The sequence below is a fragment of the Thalassophryne amazonica genome, chromosome 10 (genome assembly GCF_902500255.1).
Source record: "Thalassophryne amazonica chromosome 10, fThaAma1.1, whole genome shotgun sequence".
NCBI lineage: Eukaryota > Metazoa > Chordata > Actinopteri > Batrachoidiformes > Batrachoididae > Thalassophryne > Thalassophryne amazonica.
Window position 1 is genome coordinate 89379158 of NC_047112.1, and position 20857 is coordinate 89400014.

Sequence of the window (20857 nt, forward strand, 5' to 3'; positions counted from 1 at the left end):
GGAAATTAAAGGACTGAGTTCTTCTTCTAAAAACCGTTAAGGTCTAAGGTTCTAAAACATTCTGGAATCACACACCATTCCAACTCATGATAGAAACTTTGCATAATTTACAATCACCCTTGAGAAATGTCAGCTACCTATTTTATAAACACTACCCAATCTAGAGCTTGTGAATCCGCACGGGCAACACACGTGTATTTTAATTGTGTTATGTTTCATTTATTGAAGTACCGCAGTTAAAGAAAGAAAGAACTTGTGCAAAACTACCTTTTCTGAGTTTAAATAGTTTTACATTTGGCAAACCAAAAAAAGTACTTTGGTAAACAAATTTAGGGGTCTGGTGCCCCATAGGGCCAGTGCTTAAAAATATTAGCACATAACCCAGGAGACCTAAGATTAGTTTAGGACTTCAAAGGTTAATTTATCTTTGATCTTCTGACTGCCGCCCTAATCCCACAGTCAGAGTAGCTACAAATGACAGCGAGAAGCACTTTGCTTTTGTTGCTTGATGGACTTTCCCAGGATGTGGCTAGCTCATCATAGCTGTATGATCCCCATAAGATCTTCACCGAAAGCCATCTGAATTTTCCAAATAGTTTCCACTTGGCTGTCTCTCACACTTTCTGAAAAAATTTTGATGAAGCAAAGCGGCAGTCGATTAGCCAATTTCCTGAAAATGAAAATCCGACGAGGGGGCTGGACCACTCCTCCCACAAGGCGTGCTCACAGGCGAATGACGCAACCGACAGGCGTGAAAAAACTCACACATGCGCACGAAGGTTCAAGCTTGGCTGATGCAATCACACGTGATTCAAATCCATATAGTTTTTGCAAAAAATAAAAAGGTCAGATAGTTTTCTAACAGACCTCGTATAGTAAAATATTTGTATTTTACCCACATTGGTACAAATTACATCTAATTATACACTTTTGTGGATCATGATTTATCCAGACATCACTAATTTTTTGGAACATATTCACAACCTTCCTAATTGGTCAGTGTTCTACAGCACAGCTGTTACCACAGCCTACATGTGTTTTCATGTCCTAATGGATTGCATCTAATTAAAAAAATATCTAGGCTAATATCCAGACAGAGAGCTTCACATACCACACTCAAAGTAATAATTTAAAATGTTCAAAGTATGGTTTAATAAATTGATAAATTTAATATATTAATTATTTACACGCATGCATTTAGGCCCCATAAAAAAACCCAAAACATTAATTTATCATCCCCACCCGCACGCCAAAATCAGCCAGCATCAATTTTTTTGTTTTTGTTTTTTGGCGAATTTCAATGACGATGGTACATCTGGTGCAAGAACCGGCATGCCGCTAGGTGGCGAGTGTGCTTTCGCCGAAGACGGCCGAAGGTTACCAAGCCAGTCCCAGAACTTGCCGCTTGTTGTCACTGACAACCACACACACGAGGACGACGCCATTTATCGTGATATAGATTTCAGATAAGGCCAAGAAGCTGAAGCCATGGTACAGGGTGAACCTTCTCCCCGAGGCGACCATGAGTGATATTTACAGCCAGTATGCATGTAGTATGCTGGACAATGGAGGTAGCTTGGACACTAGGTACAACGGTTGCAAGGTGAGTTCCTCGTCAGTTACCTCGTCCTCGAGAATTAAATAAACAGAGTGCCATAAACTTATGTTAATTCTTATTACATGGGGAAGTTTTGTTTCCCAACTTTAAAATTTTACTGTATTGTTTGTTCCGTTTCTAAAAAAACAAAAACAAAAAACAAGCGCAATCCAAGATTTTTGACCTCCACCAAGCCGTATCTGGATCACCTTCAAAGTGGCATCTTCCATGCCTGACATAATCCTTCAAAGTCTGTATAAAGTGAAATCTTGATCCAGAATCCAGATCTGGATCAGGATCACCTCCAAAGTTTAATGGAGTCTTCCGTGACCTATTATCTACTGGTGGTGAAAATTTCATCAAAATCTGTGCAGTAGTTTGCCGTAATACTGCCAACAGATAGACTAATAAATAAAAAAATAAACACCAATGATTTTATTATGTCCTAGGAGGAGGTAATAAAACAAAATCCGCCCTCCCTCATCACTTATTTCTGGTGTCAAGGATGATAAACTAACATATTTTTTATTTATTTATTTTTAAATGGGACTTGATGTGGTTGACAATTCCTTGTCAGGGGACTCGCATGCTGACTCCTTGGCTGACTCACATGCATTGCTTTTTGTTTTGTTGTTATTATAGCTTTTTCATTCTCATACGTGTCATTTTTTTAAAAAATTATTTAAAGAAAACTTTTGCTTTGCACAATTCTAGAAGTCTTGCCCAGTAGCATAATTTTGATATGGTGCAGGTTCAATACTTTCAATTCGCGCACTGCTCAGAACAGACAGAAATGTTGCACTGTGAAGATGTTTAACACTAAACCAATATTTAAATGGTGGCTAAAACGCACAACAAGTTGCACAATATGACCCCTTTAAGAAGTGAAATATTTAAACTATTAGCCAACACACACACACACAGTTTTCTAATTGAATGCAGTTTACATAATTTTTTACTAATCATTCTAGGCTCTATTTATGTTCTAAAACCAGCCCGAAGTGATGTTTATTCATTCTGAAACGTGTCTGTCACGAAACAGAAGCACTTACTGCTTCGGTCCATAGTGACGTCACAGGCCTTCCCGCAATGATGTTTTAAGCTCCTTTGAGCCTCTTCAGTGACGGAACAGCGGCACAAAGTGCGCGAGGCATATTCAGCGCTAAAGTGCACATTACACTAACGGCTTTTGACACAGAAAACAGAAACAGAGTTGATCGAAACAGAACTGCTGTCACTCTGCATCACGTCCACGCGTCTGTTGTCTGTTTACACTAATGTCAGCTGATCAGTTACCTGCCACGGCTCAGGAACATCCTTTCACAATAAAAGCATTGACGCGAAATAAAGTGTTTAGGAATCACTCGCGCCTCCCAATCTGGCTGTTTAGTCAATAGAAGTACAAAATAAAAAATAGTAGACAAAACAGCATATTTATGTTGGCTACCCCTTAAATTGGCAGAAAATCATATTTTCCAGTGAAAACCGGAAATAACCCGGAAATAAAATTAATCGTATCTTCTTTGCTCTGGAAGTTTTTTGTTTGTTTGTTTTCAACACGAGAACCTTAATGGGAAAATGTAGTTTGATGTCTTTGCAGAGTAAGCTCTATTTTAATATTTGTAATACTGTATTAGTAAACTGTATATATCAATGGCTGACACCGTTAATCCTGGAAACGAGGGAGATCTTCAATCACAAGTAAGTTGCCTGCTTTAAAAACCTCAGGCAGCCTGGTTTAGAGCAGCCAAACAAAAACAGAATTTAAAAATAAAGATTTTATCATGAGCTAAAGTGTAGATTGACAACCAAATGTTGACAGCAGTGTTTTTTTTGCCAAAAACTCCCTAATGGAATGATCTGCCTGCACCAATACGACAGTCGGACTCTGTGGAGACTTTTAAAGCCAGGTTGAAGACACATCTCTTCTCCCTGTTTTATCATCAGTATTTTATTGTGTGTCTTTTTTTATACGTTTTTTTTTTTTTTTTTACTTCTTTTAATTTTTTATGGTTACATTTTTTTTATTGTATTTTAATCTTATTTCATTTTATTCTGCTTTTAAATGCTTGTGAAGCGCCTTGAGGCGATTACTCGTGATTTGGCGCTATATAAATTAATAAAGTATTATTATAATTATTATAATCACCACGGAGCAGGGTTATAAACCCTTAAAGGGGTCCTGTTGTGCAGAACTATTCCAAAATTCCACAGCCGTCATTTTGGTGGGCTGGTGTTAGAAAACAAAAACAAACAACTGAAAAGTAGTAAGTCCACGTTAAACCATAGTCCTTTTGCTTGTGTAGTGCTTGGACAGCAGAAAACATAGCTGAGTTGATGAGTGAGTGAGTTAGTCCATCTGAGCCAAGTTGTTTAGACAATAACTCAAAAACAATAAATGCTGTCATCTTGTAACTCACAAATTTAAAGTAACATATAACGAGGATAAACTGCACTACATCTGGTGAATTTTGATGCTTTAAATTGATCAAAAAAGCAACTTTGTTTTTCCTATGTAATATCTCATAGATGTGTCTGCCACCTGCTGGATGATTAGTGGCTGCTGGATAAATGATGGGCAATTATGAATAGCTGGGCTTGAACTGGTGTCATGTACTTTTCTTTTCCACTGTATATTTCTTTCCATGACACGCATTTTATCAGAAACCTGAACATGTCATACAATTTTTTTCCTTTCCTTGAGAGAAAAGATTTCATGATAATTATATCGTACAATTTATTCCCCTTCTGTTTAGCGACAGGAGGGGATTCACTGTCTGTAATGGTTGATGGGTTTGTCTTGGTAGATCTGGACTTATCAAATGGCCTTTAAACAGTAAGGGATATCTGTTAATCCTTGTTAGATGTCTGTTTTCAGATTAAAAAAAAAAATTCAGTATCTGTCTCACTGAAAGGCTAGAACAGCGCCATGGTTCCTTTTGTTGAATGGCGCAGTGCCAAATGTGTGCCAGGGAAAGAAAAAGACGACAGAAAGAAAAGTATGTGACACTGGTATGTGAACTTTGACTGCCTCCTGATAAACACTGGGCATGTCATGTGCTCGTTGCTGCCATCCATCCAGCTAACAATTTAAGATAGCAACCATGGAAGAAACATGACACTCCGTGGGTAAATGTGTGGCTGGGGAATGGTACATAAATGTTTTATCGATACTTCAGATTAGTGATGCTGACTCGAAATACTGCTCTGGAACATTTTTAAACCTTTATAATACTGATGTTTTGAAACATGCTTCTGGAGTCCATGTGAGATGGCCCTGATGAATTATTAAACGATTGATTTGGTGGAAGCTCTCAGTTGGCTGATATTGTTTGGGGGGGGTCTATAATTCTAAAAAAATACTAGGAATGAGTTCAAATGAACCATATATCCATAAAACTCAATTTTGCAACATTATTTTGTGTTTAGAGTTAGCTTCCCTTGGATACTAGCATATATGTGAAAACCTCAGATATGTGCATTTTCGCCTAAAAAACACACTGAGAGAGTTTATCATCAAAATCATGTTGACCGTTATGTGGCCAAACTGAATGTACGCATTCAGTTACTCATTCGAGTGGTGAAGGTCTGTAAGATTTTAAGGAAAGCCACTTGATTGACCATAAACAGTACTAAGTGAACATATGACCACTCCCGCAACCATAATTCTCCATGTATTATATTGTTTGCATCGTTGTAATTCATATCTGGCTGTGTTAACCAGCATTTTTTTTAAACATTGTATCAATACTATAAATAAGATTAGAGCCCGACCGCTATGAATTTTTTGAGGCCGATGCCGATAACAATATTTGGATGGAAAAAATGCAGATAATCCATAAATCGGCTGATTTGTCTATAGCCGATAAATCAGCCGATATTATTATTTTTTTTTTTTAATGAATAAAATGTTCTTTTTTGGAACCTTAACAAAAAAACGGTATGAGCTAAAAGCTGAAGCTTTGTCCTCATATTGATTAACTTTATAACAGAGAAGAATTTTCAAATTCAAAAAATGCAATCAAGAATTAAACCTTTGTGAAATTAGCAAATACATTTCCTTAAAAAGAGTTGTGAAATACATCTGATCTTGTACCTCTAGTTGCTGCAACTTAGATATAGGTTCAGGATAAGGATATAGATCCTTATAAACTTACTTGTATGCTTTTGTCAGCCAATCAGTACAGTGTGACGGCGAACTACGGGGGGCAGTGATGAACACATTTAAGCAGGGCGTAAGCAGCTCTCAGTTGAATGGAGTCAGAGCTCCATCTAGTGGACAAATGGTGCAAGGACATTTTACATTGCTGACAAACATTATTTCAGTAACTGTTCTGTTTATGAGAAATTATCGGCAAAATTTCGGCCGATAGTAAGTACTTTGAAAAGGGCTTATATTGGCCGATAATATCAGTCAGGCTCTAAATAAGATACCATATTTTTTGTCTCTAGACAGATGACACAACATCAAACTAGCTTTGCAGAATAATTGACATTGACACTGACAGACCAAACGAAGCAGTCGCTTAGGATATTCACCTTGAAATCTTTACTCTTTGTCATTTTATTTTTCAAAACGTGAGTTGAATTATTTCATTTCATTCCTTTTTGGACATCGTTCAAGTTGATTTTTGAATACCATGAAGCGCAAGAGCATCAGAAAAGCCCTATTAGGATCTACAGTGACACTGGCAATCTCCCTTACATTAGGTCTAATGGCTTAATGAGAATAGCCTTACGTGTGCCTAACATATAAGGATGCATATTGAAAGTTCTCTAGAAAATAGAGTTTTTCCTTCCCACTGTAGCCAAGTGCTTGCTCACAGGGGGTAGTTTTGACCGTTGGGTTTTACGTAATTATTGTATGGCCTTGCCTTACAATATAAAGCGCCTTGGGGCAACTGTTTGTTGTGATTTGGCGCTATATAAATAAAATTGATTGATTGATTGATAATCACAGTATTTCATAAAATGCCAGTAGCCACAAGAAGCAAAACCACAGAGAAAAATTATGTTTAGATATCTTCTTTTTGTACAATAAAGGTTATTTTAAAGTCATTGTCAGGTGTTTTTCTTCCAAAAAGGCATTTATAGTCCCCCTCTACTTGCACATTTAACAATTGAACAGTCCATATGGCATAATTATGGCTCCCCATTACATCTAACACTGCCATTTTTTGATTGCTTGTGATACAGTATATGTATATGTGACGTGGTATTAAGTGGGATTAAATATACAAGTTATGACTCACTCACACAGAGCATCATAATGCTGCCACTGGTTATTTGAATCTGGATCCAGATTCTGGATCAGGATTTCACTTTGTAGACTTTTAAGGAATACATCAAAACTACTTCACAGATATGACATTCTGATGTAAAACCAAGATCAGGAAGACACTATTTTGTTTCAGATTGTAACATCTTGATCAGTCAGACCATTGTGGATCAGTTTGCAATTATTACATTATGGTGTGGAATCCGGATCCAGGTAGAGTCTGGGTCACGATGTGAATCACATATTTTTAAAAAAAAATTTTATTTTGAGTCCTCATCAATCCTTGGCGGATGTCAGAAATGTCGGATTGCTCTTGTTTAAAATGTCTTAAAAGCACAAAATAAGATGTAAGGCTCTTAAAAAGAGCTAAAACCGTTCAGATCTGTTTATAGTAGGTTAATGTCCAGTTTGAAGCATTTTAAAATCGGTTTATATGCCAGTGCTTGTAACTTTAAAATGGCCCATACCAAATTTACTTTAAATAAAGCAGGAAAGGGGCAAATCATCTCATACAAAGTGTCAAAACAAGCAAACGTTTGGGAACATTTCTTGATAAATGACGAAATCCTTAAATTGTTATGGAAACAATTGCAAATTGTTTTTTCAGTCAGTCAGTTGACGGGCTAATCTGTTCAGTTCCACTGGCAGACATGCATCATTACAGAATCTTTGACGCTTTTGTTCTGTTACTGTTTCCTCTCTTTCAGATTGAAGAGGTGGAGGCCTTGTCTTCCATATATGGTAACGAGTGGTGTGTCGTAGATGAAGCGTCTAGAATATTTTGCATCAAAATATCAGACAACTTGGAGGAACCAAAATTGACAGCATGCCTGCAGGTAGAAAAACAAAAACGTTGTTCTTTTTTTTATTCAGATGTGTCACTCCTTGATGTTTATAATCGATATACATTTTTTTATGTATTAGATTATTCTCCCACCTGATTACCCTAGCGCAGCCCCGCCTATCTATCAGATGAAGTAAGTCTGTTTGTCCTCCTGTGATGTGATGAATTGACAGAACAAAGTCCCACTCAAAAGCCCACTTGTCATGCTCTTCAATAGCCCTTTGTTTGTTCTCGCCTTTTGTAGTGCACCGTGGCTTCGTGGCCTAGAGAGAGCCCAATTGGCAAACAGCCTGGAAGACCTTTATATGTGAGTGCTTCTCATAATTTCTGTCTTCATGTGGGAATCTATTCAGTAAAATTGACTATAATATAGCCTTTTTAAAAATATTTTTTTTATATTTTCAAACATTGCTAGATTTCCATATTTGGTCCTATTTTCCACCCAGGGTAAAGCTGTGCACAAGTCTCATTCCTAGTACTCAACCAACACGTCTAATTTTTATGCTAATGCCTGCCCACGTCATGCAAATAGTGAACAGAATTGTCCTTATTTCCACGCACAAGGACACAGTAGTCTAAAAATCAGGTGTAGTTGGGTACAGTGCAAGCTGAATTGCTGTTGTGAGGAAGCAAAAAGTGGTAGGACTTTCCTTGGACTTCCCATTGTTCTGGGTATTGGTCAGTCCAATACATGCTGTCAAACACATCCTTTTTATGTTGGCAAATAGAAACTACCAGTTGTAGTCAATCATGATTACTAATGAGGAGTTAGGCCTTGGCTTTGTCACATTAAAAGACATTGCAGAACCTTCAGCACCACTTATTTAAATATTTAAGTGAATGTATGCATTTATTTGAGTGTGTATGCATAATTTTGACCCTGTCTGGATTAGAGAAGATCAAAAATAAATTTAAATTTGTGCACCCAGGTCTTGTTCTTTAAAGTCAGTATTGATGTATGCTGTATAATCATTCCACCCTGGCAAAAGAACAGTTTAAAGACTCCAGCCATCCATTTCCATATCCACTTACTCTATTTAAGGGTCACATACATCATTAAAAGCCCAACGTTACCATGACATTTATGCACATGATGAGTGCACTATGTAAACTTCTGACCTTGCCTCATAGCAGGAAGGTTGTGGGATCACTTCCCACCTGGGACCTTTCTGTGTGGAGTTCGCATCTTCTCCCTGTGTTTGCGTGGCTTCCCTCTGGGTCCTCTGGCTTCTGCCCTCATCCAAAAACATGTTAATCAATCAATCAATCAATCAACTTTTTTCTTATATAGCGCCAAATCACAACAAACAGTTGCCCCAAGGCGCTCAATGTTAATAGGACTGTACTTTCCTGGATAGAGACCACTGATGTTATGCCCAGAATCTGCTGGAGCCACTCTTCCAATTTCAGGGTTACAGCTCCTCGTGCCTCCTGTTATCACTGGAACCACTTTGGACTTTACCTTCCACATCTGCTCCAGTTGCTCCTTCAGCCCTTGGTACTTCTCAGTTTTCTCGTGCTCCTTTTTTTGATGTTGCTGTCAGCTGGGATTGCCACATCGATCACAACTGTGGTTTGGCCAGCAGCTGCTTGCCTATACACACACACACACACATATATATATATATATATATATATATATATATATATATATATATATATACAATGTGTGTGTATATACAGTGAGGAAAATAAGTATGTGAACACCCTGCAATTTTGCAAGTTCTCCCACTTAGAGATCATCGCGGGGTCTGAAATTTTCATCTTAGGTGCACGTCCACTGTAAGAGACGTAATCTAAAAAAAAACTCCAGAAATCACAATGTATGATTTTTTTTTTTATATATATAATTTATTTGTATTTTACTGCTGCAAATAAGTATTTGAACACCTACCACCCAGCAAGAATTCTGGCTCACACAGACCTGTTAATTTTTCTTTAAGAAGCCCTGTTATTCTGCACTCTTTACCTGTATTAACTGCACCTGTTTGAACTTGTTACCTGTATAAAAGACACCTGTTCACACACTCAGTCAATCACACTCCAACCTGTCCAACCTGTCCACCACAGCCAAGACCAAAGAGCTGTCTAAGGACACCAGGGACAAAACTGTAGACCTGCACAAGGCTGGGATGGACTACAGGACAACAGGCAAGCAGCTTGGTAGAAGACAATAACTGTTATGATAATTTATTAGAAAGTGGAAGAAACTCAAGATGACTGTCAATCTCCCTCAGTCTGGGATTCCATGCAAGATCTCACTTTGTGGGGTAAGGATGACTTTGAGAAAGCTCAGAACTACACAGGAGGACCTGATCAGTGACCTGAAGAGAGCTGGGACCACAGTCAGAAAGATTACATTAGTAACACATGATGCTATGGTTTAAAATCCTGCAGAGCAGCAAGGTCCCCCTGCTCAAGCCAGCAAATATCCAGGCCCGTTTGAAGTTCATCAGTGACCATCTGGATGATCCAGAGGAGGCATGGGAGAAGGTCATGTGGTCAGATACCAGAATAGAGCTTTTTGGAATCAACTCCACTTACCATGTTTAGAGGATGAGAACAACCCCAAGAAAACTATCCCAACCGTGAAGCATGGGGGTGGAAACATCATACTGTGGGGGTGCTCTTCTGCAAAGTGGACAGGACGACTGCACCGTATTGAAGGGAGGATGGATGGGGTCATGTATTGTGAGATTTTGGCAAACAGCCTCCTTCCCTCAGTAAGAGCATTGAAGATGGGTCATGGCTGGGTCTTCCAGCATGACAGTGACCCCAAACACACAGCCAGGGCAACTAAGGAGGGGCTCCGTAAGAAGCATTTCAAGGTCCTAGAGTCGCCTGGCCAGTCTCCAGACCTGAACTCAATAGAAAATCTTTGGAGGGAGCTGAAACTCCAAACCTGAAAGATTTGGAGAAGATCTGTATCGAGGAGTGGACCAAAATCCCTGCTGCAGTGTGTGCAAACCTGGTGAAAAACTACAGGAAACGTTTGACCTCTATGATTGCAAACAAAGGCCACTGTACCAAATATTAACATTGATTTTCACAGCTGTTCAAATACTTATTTGCAGCAGTAACATACAAATAAATTATTAAAAAATCATACATTGTGATTTCTGGATTTTTTTTTTTGATTATGTCTCTCACAGTGGACATGCACCTAAGATGAAAATTTCAGACCTCTCCATGATTTCTAAGTGGGAGAACTTACAAAATCGCAGGGTGTTCAAATACTTATTTTCCTCACTGTAGCTCTGTTTTTACTGTACAATGACAAGGAGGAGAAGAAACGGATTTGTTGGTGGGTTTACTGGTGTCCTGACTATGAGATGTGCACTGCCATCTAGTGGTCCATGACTCACATGAGAGGTTGGTTTCAGCAGAGTTAACGGTTTAGGGCACATTGTAAACACACCTCGTGAAGTATGGACAGCAAGACATCATCAGAGCACAGCATAAGTTCATCACAGGTGCTACACCGCTTCTAGATAACCCTCTCAACTTGAGAAAACGTGACATCATCTTAATCACTTGTGAATTGGTATTCACACTGCCATGCACACTGCCATCTACTGGATGGCACATTTGCTATACATGCTGAATCACTTAAACAGAATTTTCAGTTTTCAAATTGCCTTTTTTTTTTTTTTTTTTTTTTTTTACAAATAAAGAAATGACATATTTACAAATACAGATTTATTTGTAAATACCAACACACACATTACTGTAACTTGTCTGTTGGTTTTTATAAACCGACCAACCACTGATGACAGGAAGCTCAATTTTCCTATAATGCCTTTTAGCATGTGTGTCTGTAAACACTAAAACCTTCAACGTTAGTGCATTACTTTAAAACTAAAACATATAACTCATATTTTCACTTTGTACAAACGACAGAGGTGATGTTAATTTTGATAACCTGTCCGGAATTAGTTTGTTTAAAATTTTAACCATAGCTGCTACAAAACATGTAACAGGCAGGAACTAAAATGTATGATTTCAGATTTTAAAATGCGTTTAACTGTTAAGCTTTAGTCACTATGCCCACAATAAGATGTTAGCAGTCTAAAAGTTATTGGAGCTAAATTTAGCAGAAGTTAACTGGTCCGCTGATGGTTTTCAAAGTTAGCTGTAAAGCTTATCAGCTAACAAAAAAGTTAGCTTTGCTAATTACTGGCTAGCGGATTAGCGGAACTGTGCCCACCACTGGTCAGGGAGGTGGCAAAACTGCCCGAAGATAGGTGCACTAAGCTTGGGGCATGATATTCGAGAAGACTTGAGGCTGTAATTGCTGCCAAAGGTGCATCAACAAAGTCTTGAGAAAATGGTGTGAATACCTATGTACATGTGATTTCTTAGTTGTTTTTTTTTATTTTTTTATTTTAATACATTTGCAAAAATTAAAAAAATTCACGTTGTGATTATGGGGTGTTGTGAGTAGAATTTTGAGGGTGAAAAAATGAATTTACTCCATTTTGGAATAAGGCTGTCACATAACAAAATGTGGAAAAAGTGAAGCGCTGTGAACATTTTCTGGATGTACTGTACACCCTCTAAATAGCAAACTGGAATTAGATATGCACCATAGGTCATGCACCACTACCATAGGCCATGTTGTCTCAAAGAGAATCTTGCATCTCATGAAAATATTTCAATTTCCCAGGGATCATGCTGGGGAGAGCATCCTGTACCTGTGGGTGGAAAAAATCAGAGAATTCCTCATCGAGAAAACCCAAAGTTCAGAACCAGGTGAGATGTGAAAGCGGCAGTCTTGCTTTTTGGATGATGTTCCATGAGCAGTTTTCAGTAAATGGAAGTGACAGTTGATTGGTTTCTCCGGAATTTATTTATTTTTACTGTACTCACCAATGCCATGCTTTTCATTAAGGGTGTATTCACACTAGGCCCAGGTGCCTTGTACCATGCTCCAACACGATTTTTTTCTCCAAGCCACTCCCCTGGTGTTCTGCACTCATATTGTACTGCATCATCTTCTTGATTTGGCTGCTCCTGTTAGGCGTCTCCACGGCAGATAAGTCAGATTTCTATCTCACCATGTCCTCTGTATCTAACTCTGTCACTCCAACCACCTGCATGTCCTCCCTCAACACATCCATAAACCTCCTCTTTGGCCTCCCTCTTCTCCTCCTGCCTGGTGGCTCTATCCTCAGCATCCTTCTCCCTATATACCCAGGGTCCCTCCTCTGCACATGTCCAAACCATCTCAATCTTGCCTCTCTGACTTTGTCTGCAAACCGTCCCACCTGAGCTGTCCATTCTCGTCACTCCCAAGGAGACTCGCAACATCTTCAGCTCTGCCTGCTGTCTGTTTATTAATGCCACCGTCTCTAAGCCGTACAACATAACTGGTCTCACTACTGTCTTATAGACTTTTCCCTTCACTCTTGCAGATATTCTTCAGTCACAAATTACTCCTGCCACCTTTCTCTACCCACTCCACCCTGCCTGCACTCTCTTCTTCACCTCTCTGCCACCATTATTTTGGACAGTTGTCCCCAAGTATTTAGGGCAGTCTGTGGCGCAGCTGTGCGCTGCAGCCTTCCACTGCGATCTCCATCCGCCACCCCTGCCTTGCAATTTTAATGCACACACCTTCCGTTTACATGTTTAGTAAACACCTTCACCAGTTTAGAGTCGGGGTCACTAGGCGGTGGTGGGTTTGCAGGGCTGGCTGTGGCACAGCGGTGTGCCGTGGCCACCCACGGCAGTCTGCCATCTGCCGTCTCTTGCCCTGCTTTTAATGCAACACTTTATTTTTGCACACTTAGGGGGTCATACACAGCAAGAGATTAATTGTAACAACTATGGTGGGGTTGGTAGGTAGGGTGAGTGTGGTACGTGGGATTGGCCCCAGGTGGCTGTGGATGTCTGGGGCTCTGGGGTAGGGGGTCTGCCTCGCCGGTTCTGCCATGGTCCCCTGGCCCTGCTCTGTGCCTATGGGGCCCGGGCTCCCGCGGCCCGTTGTGGGGGTGGGTGGTGGCGGTGGGGCGCGGGTGTCTGCACTGGGGGGCTGGCGGCTGCTGGGGGGATGGGGGGGTCGTGGTCTCTGCGGGATGGGTCTCGCTCAGGCGGTCTCTTGGCCACGGGCTTTGGTGGCTGGGTGGGATCCGGGGTGGGGGGTAGGTTGGGGGTGGGGGGGCTTGGGGGCAGTGCTGGCTGCACTGGGGGCCTAACTGTCTGGGGGCCTTGTGCCTTGTGCTGCACTGGGGGCCTCTTGTCTGGGAGCTGGGCCCCGCCCTCGTGTGGCTCGGTGGTCCCTACCTTGTGCTTTGGATTCGGTTGTGGTGGCGCCTTTGCTCCCTGTCCTTGCCGCCGCTCACTCCCGCCCTCAGGGGCCGTGGCTCGGGTGGTGTGGTTCGGGGCTCCCCCTATTGGTGGGCCCATGCCGGCGCCCTGTGTGCGCCCTCGGGTTTGGGGCAGCTCCCCGCGACCCTGTGGGGGTGGGGGGGTGGGGGTGGGGTTGTCAGGGGTGCATTCCGGCGACGTCGGGCCACTCCCCTATTGGTTTGCTGTGCTGCACGGTGGCTGCGGGGGCTGCCTTTCCTGCCCCCCTGTGCCCTTCCGCTGCCCCTTTTCTCCTGGCTCCTCCGGGGCCCTGCGTCCTGGACCCACTTCCGTCGTTGCTCGCGGCTGGCCGCGTGGCTTCTGATGTGCCGGAGTGGTCCATGTCATATGGTAAGGTTCTGTACTCTTGTCTTGGCTCAACACACTAGCCACAGTAGTGATCGGATATTTAGCTGTGATCTGGGTCTCTGTGTGTGGATGGTCGCGTGTTTGTGGCCGTCACCACAATTTGGTTTTTGGGTGCTCTTAATAGGATTAACACTACGGTGTTCTGGATTAGGGTATGGATGCTCACTAATTAGACAACAGACTGTTGCTGTCACTGTTCATGTGTGGTTGTTTGTCATGGTATGTCATATGGTTGGGGCCCCGTCTCCTCGGTGTCTCACGTCACAGTTATTGTCTTCACCACTTGTCTCTCATTCTTGTCTGTCTTTGTGTTGTTTTGGTGGTCGGCCCTTCCTGATAGAAGCTGTCGGTTGGCTTTGAGTAGGATGTTGTAGGCTGATCGGGAAGGGCGGATGGGGGTCACACACCACATTCACTCATGCACTACATACCTTCTGTCTTGCAAGAATAAATTGCATATATGCATATTAATGTTCATAAATGGTTCTGCCAGTGTGGCATTTACCATTACTATATATGCAGACAGGGGGGAATAAATAAATAAATAAACTCATCTACTTTCACCACTTCTACTCCTTGTAACCGCACTATTCCACTGGGCTCCCTCTCATTTACACACATGTACTCAGTCTTGCTTCTACTGATTTTCATTCCCCTTTGATATTAAAATTTAATAAAGAAAATAACAGATCCAACTATTGAAAATCTTAAGCCCCTTTCACACCGGGGCTGCTCCCAGTTGCGTTGTGTGTCGTTATGACGATGCCACGTGGAAGCAACTCAGTGCTGAGACAATGCAACTCTGTGCCACAACAGCACGAGGGACGCAAAGGTCGAAGCAAATCGGATGCCAAAAATTAAACATGTTTAATTTTTGTTTGCATCCTCTACTCGACGCAGAAATTAAGTGGTTTCAGCGGAAGTCAGAGCAACAGGACGGTACTCAACATGACTGGAAGCCACACACTCACAAGACGTTACCCGATGCCAATTTATGATTCCTGCTGTGTTCCATTGTTCCCGAAGTATAAATCACGCAGGATTGTTTTTATACCGTGTACACAATGCAGTAAAACTACATGCTCAAAAAAGAGCACAGAAAAAAAAATACTAATTGCAGCTCCTCGCTCTTCTCTCACAAAAGTGTTTAAATAAAATCCATAAGTCCTGCTCACAGACTGATTGCCAGGGACAGGACATGTCCACATCCAGTAAAAAGTCTGGGCATCGCCAGTCCGCTCACGGACGATTTGTTCATGCGCGCACATGTGAACAATTAAAAGAAAGAAAATATGAAGCTGGTTGCACTCCTCGCTCTCCCCTCAAACTCTGTGAGCAGGACTTCTGTCCTTTATTTAACACAATGATGACAATCTGATTGCCAGAGACAGGACATGTCCACATCCAGTAAAAAGTCTAGACATCTCCAGCCCACTCACAGACGGTTTGCTCACGCACACACATGTGAACAATTAAAAGAAAGAAAAAAAAAAACTATCTGGTTGTAGGCAGTTTCTCACTCTTTTCAATTTCAATTTATTTTCATGTATATAGCGCCAAATCACAACAGAGTTGCCTCAAAGTGCTTCACACAGGTAAGGTCTAACCTTACCAACCCCCAGAGCAACAGTGGTAAGGAAAAACTCCCTCTGAGGAAGAAACCTCAAGCAGACCAGACTCAAAGGGGTGACCCTCTGCTTGGGCCATGCTACAAACATAAATTACAGAACAATTCACAGAACAGTTCACGGACGAATGTACAAGAAATGCTATTGGCGCACAGGACAGGAGGATCGCCAACACGAATACAACTCCCATCTCTGGATGGAGCTGCACCTTAAACAGAATCAGGCATCAGAAAGACAAAAAAATACTGTATAAATTGCCAGCATTAAACAACAAGAAAAACAGAGAAATACTAAGGTGATCGCTGGCCACTGGCCCTAAACTTCACTAAAAGACCCAGAATTTAGGTAAAGTTGAGGCCGCGGCCCGCTCCAATTACTAATAAATGAATTAAAAGAGTAAAAAGCGTAAAACAAAACTGTACCAGTATGCTAGCCATATGAAAGGGAAAATAAGTGCGTCTTAAGTCTGGACTTGAAAGTCTCCACAGAATCTGACTGTTTTATTGACGCAGGCAGATCATTCCGCAGAACAGGGGCACGATAAGAGAAAGCTCTGTGACCCGCAGACTTCTTATTCACCTTAGGGACACAAAGTAGTCCTGCACCCTGAGAACGTAAAACCCGGGCCGGTACATAAGGTTTAATTAGGTCAGCTAGGTAGGGAGGTGCCAGTCCATGAATAATTTTATAGGTTAGTAGCAGAACCTTAAAATCTGATCTCACTGGGACAGGAAGCCAGTGATGGGATGCCAAAATGGGTGTAATGTGGTCGAACTTTCTACTTCGTGTCAAAAGTCTGGCTGCAGCATTTTTGAACGAATTGGAGACCCCTAATGCTAGACTGCGGTAAACCAGAAAATAGAACATTGCAGTAGTCCAATCTAGAAGAGATAAATGCATGGATCAGGGTCTCGGCATCAGCCGTAGACAGGATGGGACGAATCTTCGCTATATTTCACAGGTGGAAGAAAGCAGTCCTAGTAATATTTCTAATGTGGAGGCCAAAGGACAACGAAGGATCAAAAATTACCCCAAGGTTCCTCATTTTGTCAGTGTGATGTATGACACACGAGCCGAGGCTCAGTGTTAACTGGTCAAATTGATGCCGATGTCTCACTGGACCATCAGTGTTATCAGAGTTTAAAAGTAGGAAGTTTCTAGACATCCAACTTCTCACTGCTGCAAGGCAATCTTCTAAGGATTTTATGTGAACGAGATTACCAGCAGTTATCGGCATGTATAACTGAGTATCATCTGCATAGCAGTGAAAGGTAATCCCAAAATGCCGGAATATGTGCCCAAGAGGTGCTATATAAAGGGAGAAAAGCAGGGGGCCTAAGACAGACCCCTGTGGAACCCCAAATTTCATGTCACTAAGGTTAGAGGTAGTGTTACTGTACAAAACACAGTGAGAACGACTGGTCAAGTATGACGTCAGCCATACAAAGGCACTCCCAGTAATCCCAAAATGATTTTCCAGCCTATCAAGTAGAATATGATGATCCACTGTATCAAATGCAGCACTGAAATCTAACAGCAACAGAGCCGTAGTGAATCCATTGTAAGCAGAAGATCATTCATCACTTTAGCGAGAGCTGTCTCTGTGGAATGATATTTTCTAAAAGCAGACTGCAGTGGCTCAAAGAGATTATTCTCAGTAAGATAGTCTACGAGCTGCCGTGACACCACTTTTTCCAGAATTTTAGAGAAAAATGATAGATTTGATATTGGCCGATAGTTTGTCAATACACTAGGGTCAAGATTAGGTTTCTTAAGTAATGGTTTAATCACTGCAGATTTGAAACATTTAGGAACAGATCCAGAAGTTAAAGAAAGATTAATAATTTCCAGCACAGTGGGCCACAGGTCCTTAAACAGTTTTGTTGGTATAGGATCAAATAAACAGGTTGTGCTTTTTGTTGACATTACGAGTTTTGTCATGCCTATTGAGATACTGTCAAATTCTGTAAATCTAGGTAATACCTCAGTAGTGGCGCCCACATCAATAGCAGGGTGTAGTGGCTGGATTAAGGCATGCCGGGATATGTTTAACCCGATGTCTTCTATTTTCTTCTCAAAGTAATCCAAGAAATCTTGTGCTGTAAAAGGAGAGCGAACTACAAGTGGTTGTCCATGCAAAAGTGTTGCCACTGTGTCGAACAAGAACTTTGATCAAATCAGAGTAGTAAGAAACAAATGTAATCCAGAATAAGCAGTACACAGTTGAGTTTTTTAATTTACAGAAAGGATTTGATGCCATAGATCATACTTTACTAGTGGATAAATTGCAGAAACATGGTATCAGGGGATTGGCACATGATTGGATAGCTAGCTATTTACAATGTGTCCATATTGGTGGGATAAACTGATCATTTTTGAAGATTACATGTGGGATGCCTCAGGGTTCTGTCCTTGGTCCATTGCTGTTTCTTTTATATATTAACGATATATGTTTCGTTTCTAAGTCCCTGAATTGTATTTTATTTGCTGATGATATGACTGTGTTCTGTAGTGGGGTATCATTTGGGACAGCTTTTGGATATGGTAGAGAAGGAACTACAGAAATTTAAACAATGGTTTGATTCGAATAAATTATTGCTTCATCTTGGTAAAACAAAGTGTATTATATTTGGAAATAAGCCCAGGAATTTAAGGAGAAATATAATATTACATGATGCTGAAAGTGAAATTGTAACTGAAACAAAATTTCTTGGAGTTGTTGTTGATGATATGAATCCATACTGTCAAAAGCCATTGCAATTCTGTATAAAGCCCAAGATTTCCTTTGTCAGTATTCACTAATCACTGTATATTATTCATTATTATCACTTTACTGGGGCGTTGCTGGGCTGGTATCGTAGATTTACGTCGACGCTCTGTGGCTATACTCGCCCGCTGTGCGTAAACAAATGACGTCAAAGCACGCAGCTCAAGAACTGTCCACAGAGGGAAAAAAACAAATTGTCCGCAGAGGAAAACATAAAAAGGTGAGAAGTGTGTGTTGGTCCAAATATGGATATTCTGGATGATTCTCTCATGGATAGTACAACAATGAACAGCAGCCAAAGCAGCCAGCTTGATGAGGACGCACTGCCGAATTTGGAGAGCAGCGCGCGCCAGCCGACACGACAAAAGTTAAAGTGAGACAACTTTTTATGTACACGTTACGTGTTGTGTATGTCAGTAAAAAGTGATAATAATGCAAATAACATGCTGTTGTCATGTGGTATGCATTTTCTGAGTCCCTCCTTTCACGCCCAGTCACCCAACATGACAGCTATTCGCCCAAGTTAGATGAGGGCGAATATCTGTCATTGCAGGCGTCCGCCCTCCAAAAGCATGTTATTGTATTATTACTTGCTCCATATACGGCATATTGCATTGAGGTTTGGGGAAACACATATAAAACAATAATTTTATATTTTTTATTGCAAAAGATAGCCATAAGAATTATCAGTAATAAACCTTACTGTGAGCCAACAAACCCACTATTTATCCATTAAATATTCTTAAATTCAAGGACTTAGTTGATTACATTACAAGACAAATCATGTATAAAGCAAAAAAAAAACAAAAAAAAAAACGTCTACCTCAACAAGTCCAAAATCTGTTTAAAATTAAGGACACTAGTTATAATTTGAGAGTAACATTATTGTTTCATAAATTAAAGACTTGAATTACTGTAAAAAAATCACTTTTTTCTGTAAAAGGTGTAAACATTTGGAATAACTGTCCTGATGACATTAAATGATACAGTACTTTAGTCAGCTTTAAAAGACTTTATAAAAATAATATTTCTCACTACAGTATGAGCAATTACATTTACTGATTTTGTATTATTAGTTTTGGATTGTGAGTTGTGCACAATTTTTTTATTTTGTTGTGAAGAAAAACGTTCGTTCATTGATTAATCTTAAAGGTCTGTGCTTTGTTTCTTTTGTATTTGTTTTGTGTGTGTGTGTGTGTGTGTGTGTGTGTGTGTGTGTATGTGTGTGTATATATATATATATATATATATATATATATATATATATATATATATATATATATATATATATACACATACATACATAAATGGCTACTTTTGTCTTTCTGTCTGTCCGGAATAGGCTCTAAAACTACGAAAGGTGAACTCCCCAAAGTTACATATTCTGAACCACCATGACATGGGCTACAACCTGGTACAATTTTCAAACAAAAAAATTAATATTAAGACAAGAATATTAACAATAATCTGATACATACAGTTTTGTCTTTCTGTCTGTCTGGAATAGGCTCTAAAACTACAAAAGGTGAACTCCCCAAAGTTACATATTCTGAACCACCATGACATGGGCTACAACCTGGTACTATTGTCAAACAAAAAAATTAATATTAAGACAACAATATTAACAATAATCTGATACATACAGTTGAACCATATGTACCTCAGTGGCAGTTGTACTCCAGCACAAATCTCTCAGCTTTAATAGTTGGCCGCTGGCCCTATGCATATATGCAGGAGCTCAGTAGCCTGCCTACTGCTATAAACAGAGCCCAGACTCCTGGGCTATCTGCTGCTGGCTGCTGGCTAGCACACATAGCATGGGTGTGCATGCCAGCTTGGTTGTATAACCAAGCAAATTCAAATATCCCCCTTGATATGAATGCATCCTTTCTTTGCACATGCTGCACATGGGTGCTACAAACCTGTTTGACTCTCCTTGAAAAGATTTGAACAACTCTACAAACTTTAGTGTTTTCAGACCTGTTTATAGCAAAAACAAATGTGAGTATTCTGTCATTTACTGACT

The 20857-nt window shown here is 40.5% G+C and overlaps 2 protein-coding genes across 5 annotated transcripts in view; one reads left to right on the forward strand and one right to left on the reverse strand.

Annotated features, from left to right (window-relative positions):
* The window catches only part of osbpl1a (oxysterol binding protein-like 1A), a 105443-nt gene extending 102569 nt beyond the window's left edge, over positions 1-2874 (reverse strand). For all 4 annotated transcript variants that reach the window (XM_034180456.1, XM_034180454.1, XM_034180455.1 and 1 more), the window contains exon 1: positions 2650-2874. Coding sequence is in view for 3 of the 4 variants with exons in the window: in XM_034180454.1 (XP_034036345.1) it covers positions 2650-2662 (13 nt within the window). In the remaining variant the exon portion in view is untranslated. The remainder of the gene's footprint in view (positions 1-2649) is intronic.
* Positions 2875-3140: 266 nt separating this feature from the next.
* The window catches only part of impact (impact RWD domain protein), a 96848-nt gene continuing 79131 nt past the window's right edge, over positions 3141-20857 (forward strand). The window contains exons 1-5 of the mRNA XM_034180465.1: positions 3141-3298; positions 7583-7711; positions 7800-7852; positions 7964-8026; positions 12386-12471. Of these exons, the coding sequence (XP_034036356.1) occupies positions 3251-3298; positions 7583-7711; positions 7800-7852; positions 7964-8026; positions 12386-12471 (379 nt within the window). The 5' untranslated portion in view covers positions 3141-3250. The remainder of the gene's footprint in view (positions 3299-7582; positions 7712-7799; positions 7853-7963; positions 8027-12385; positions 12472-20857) is intronic.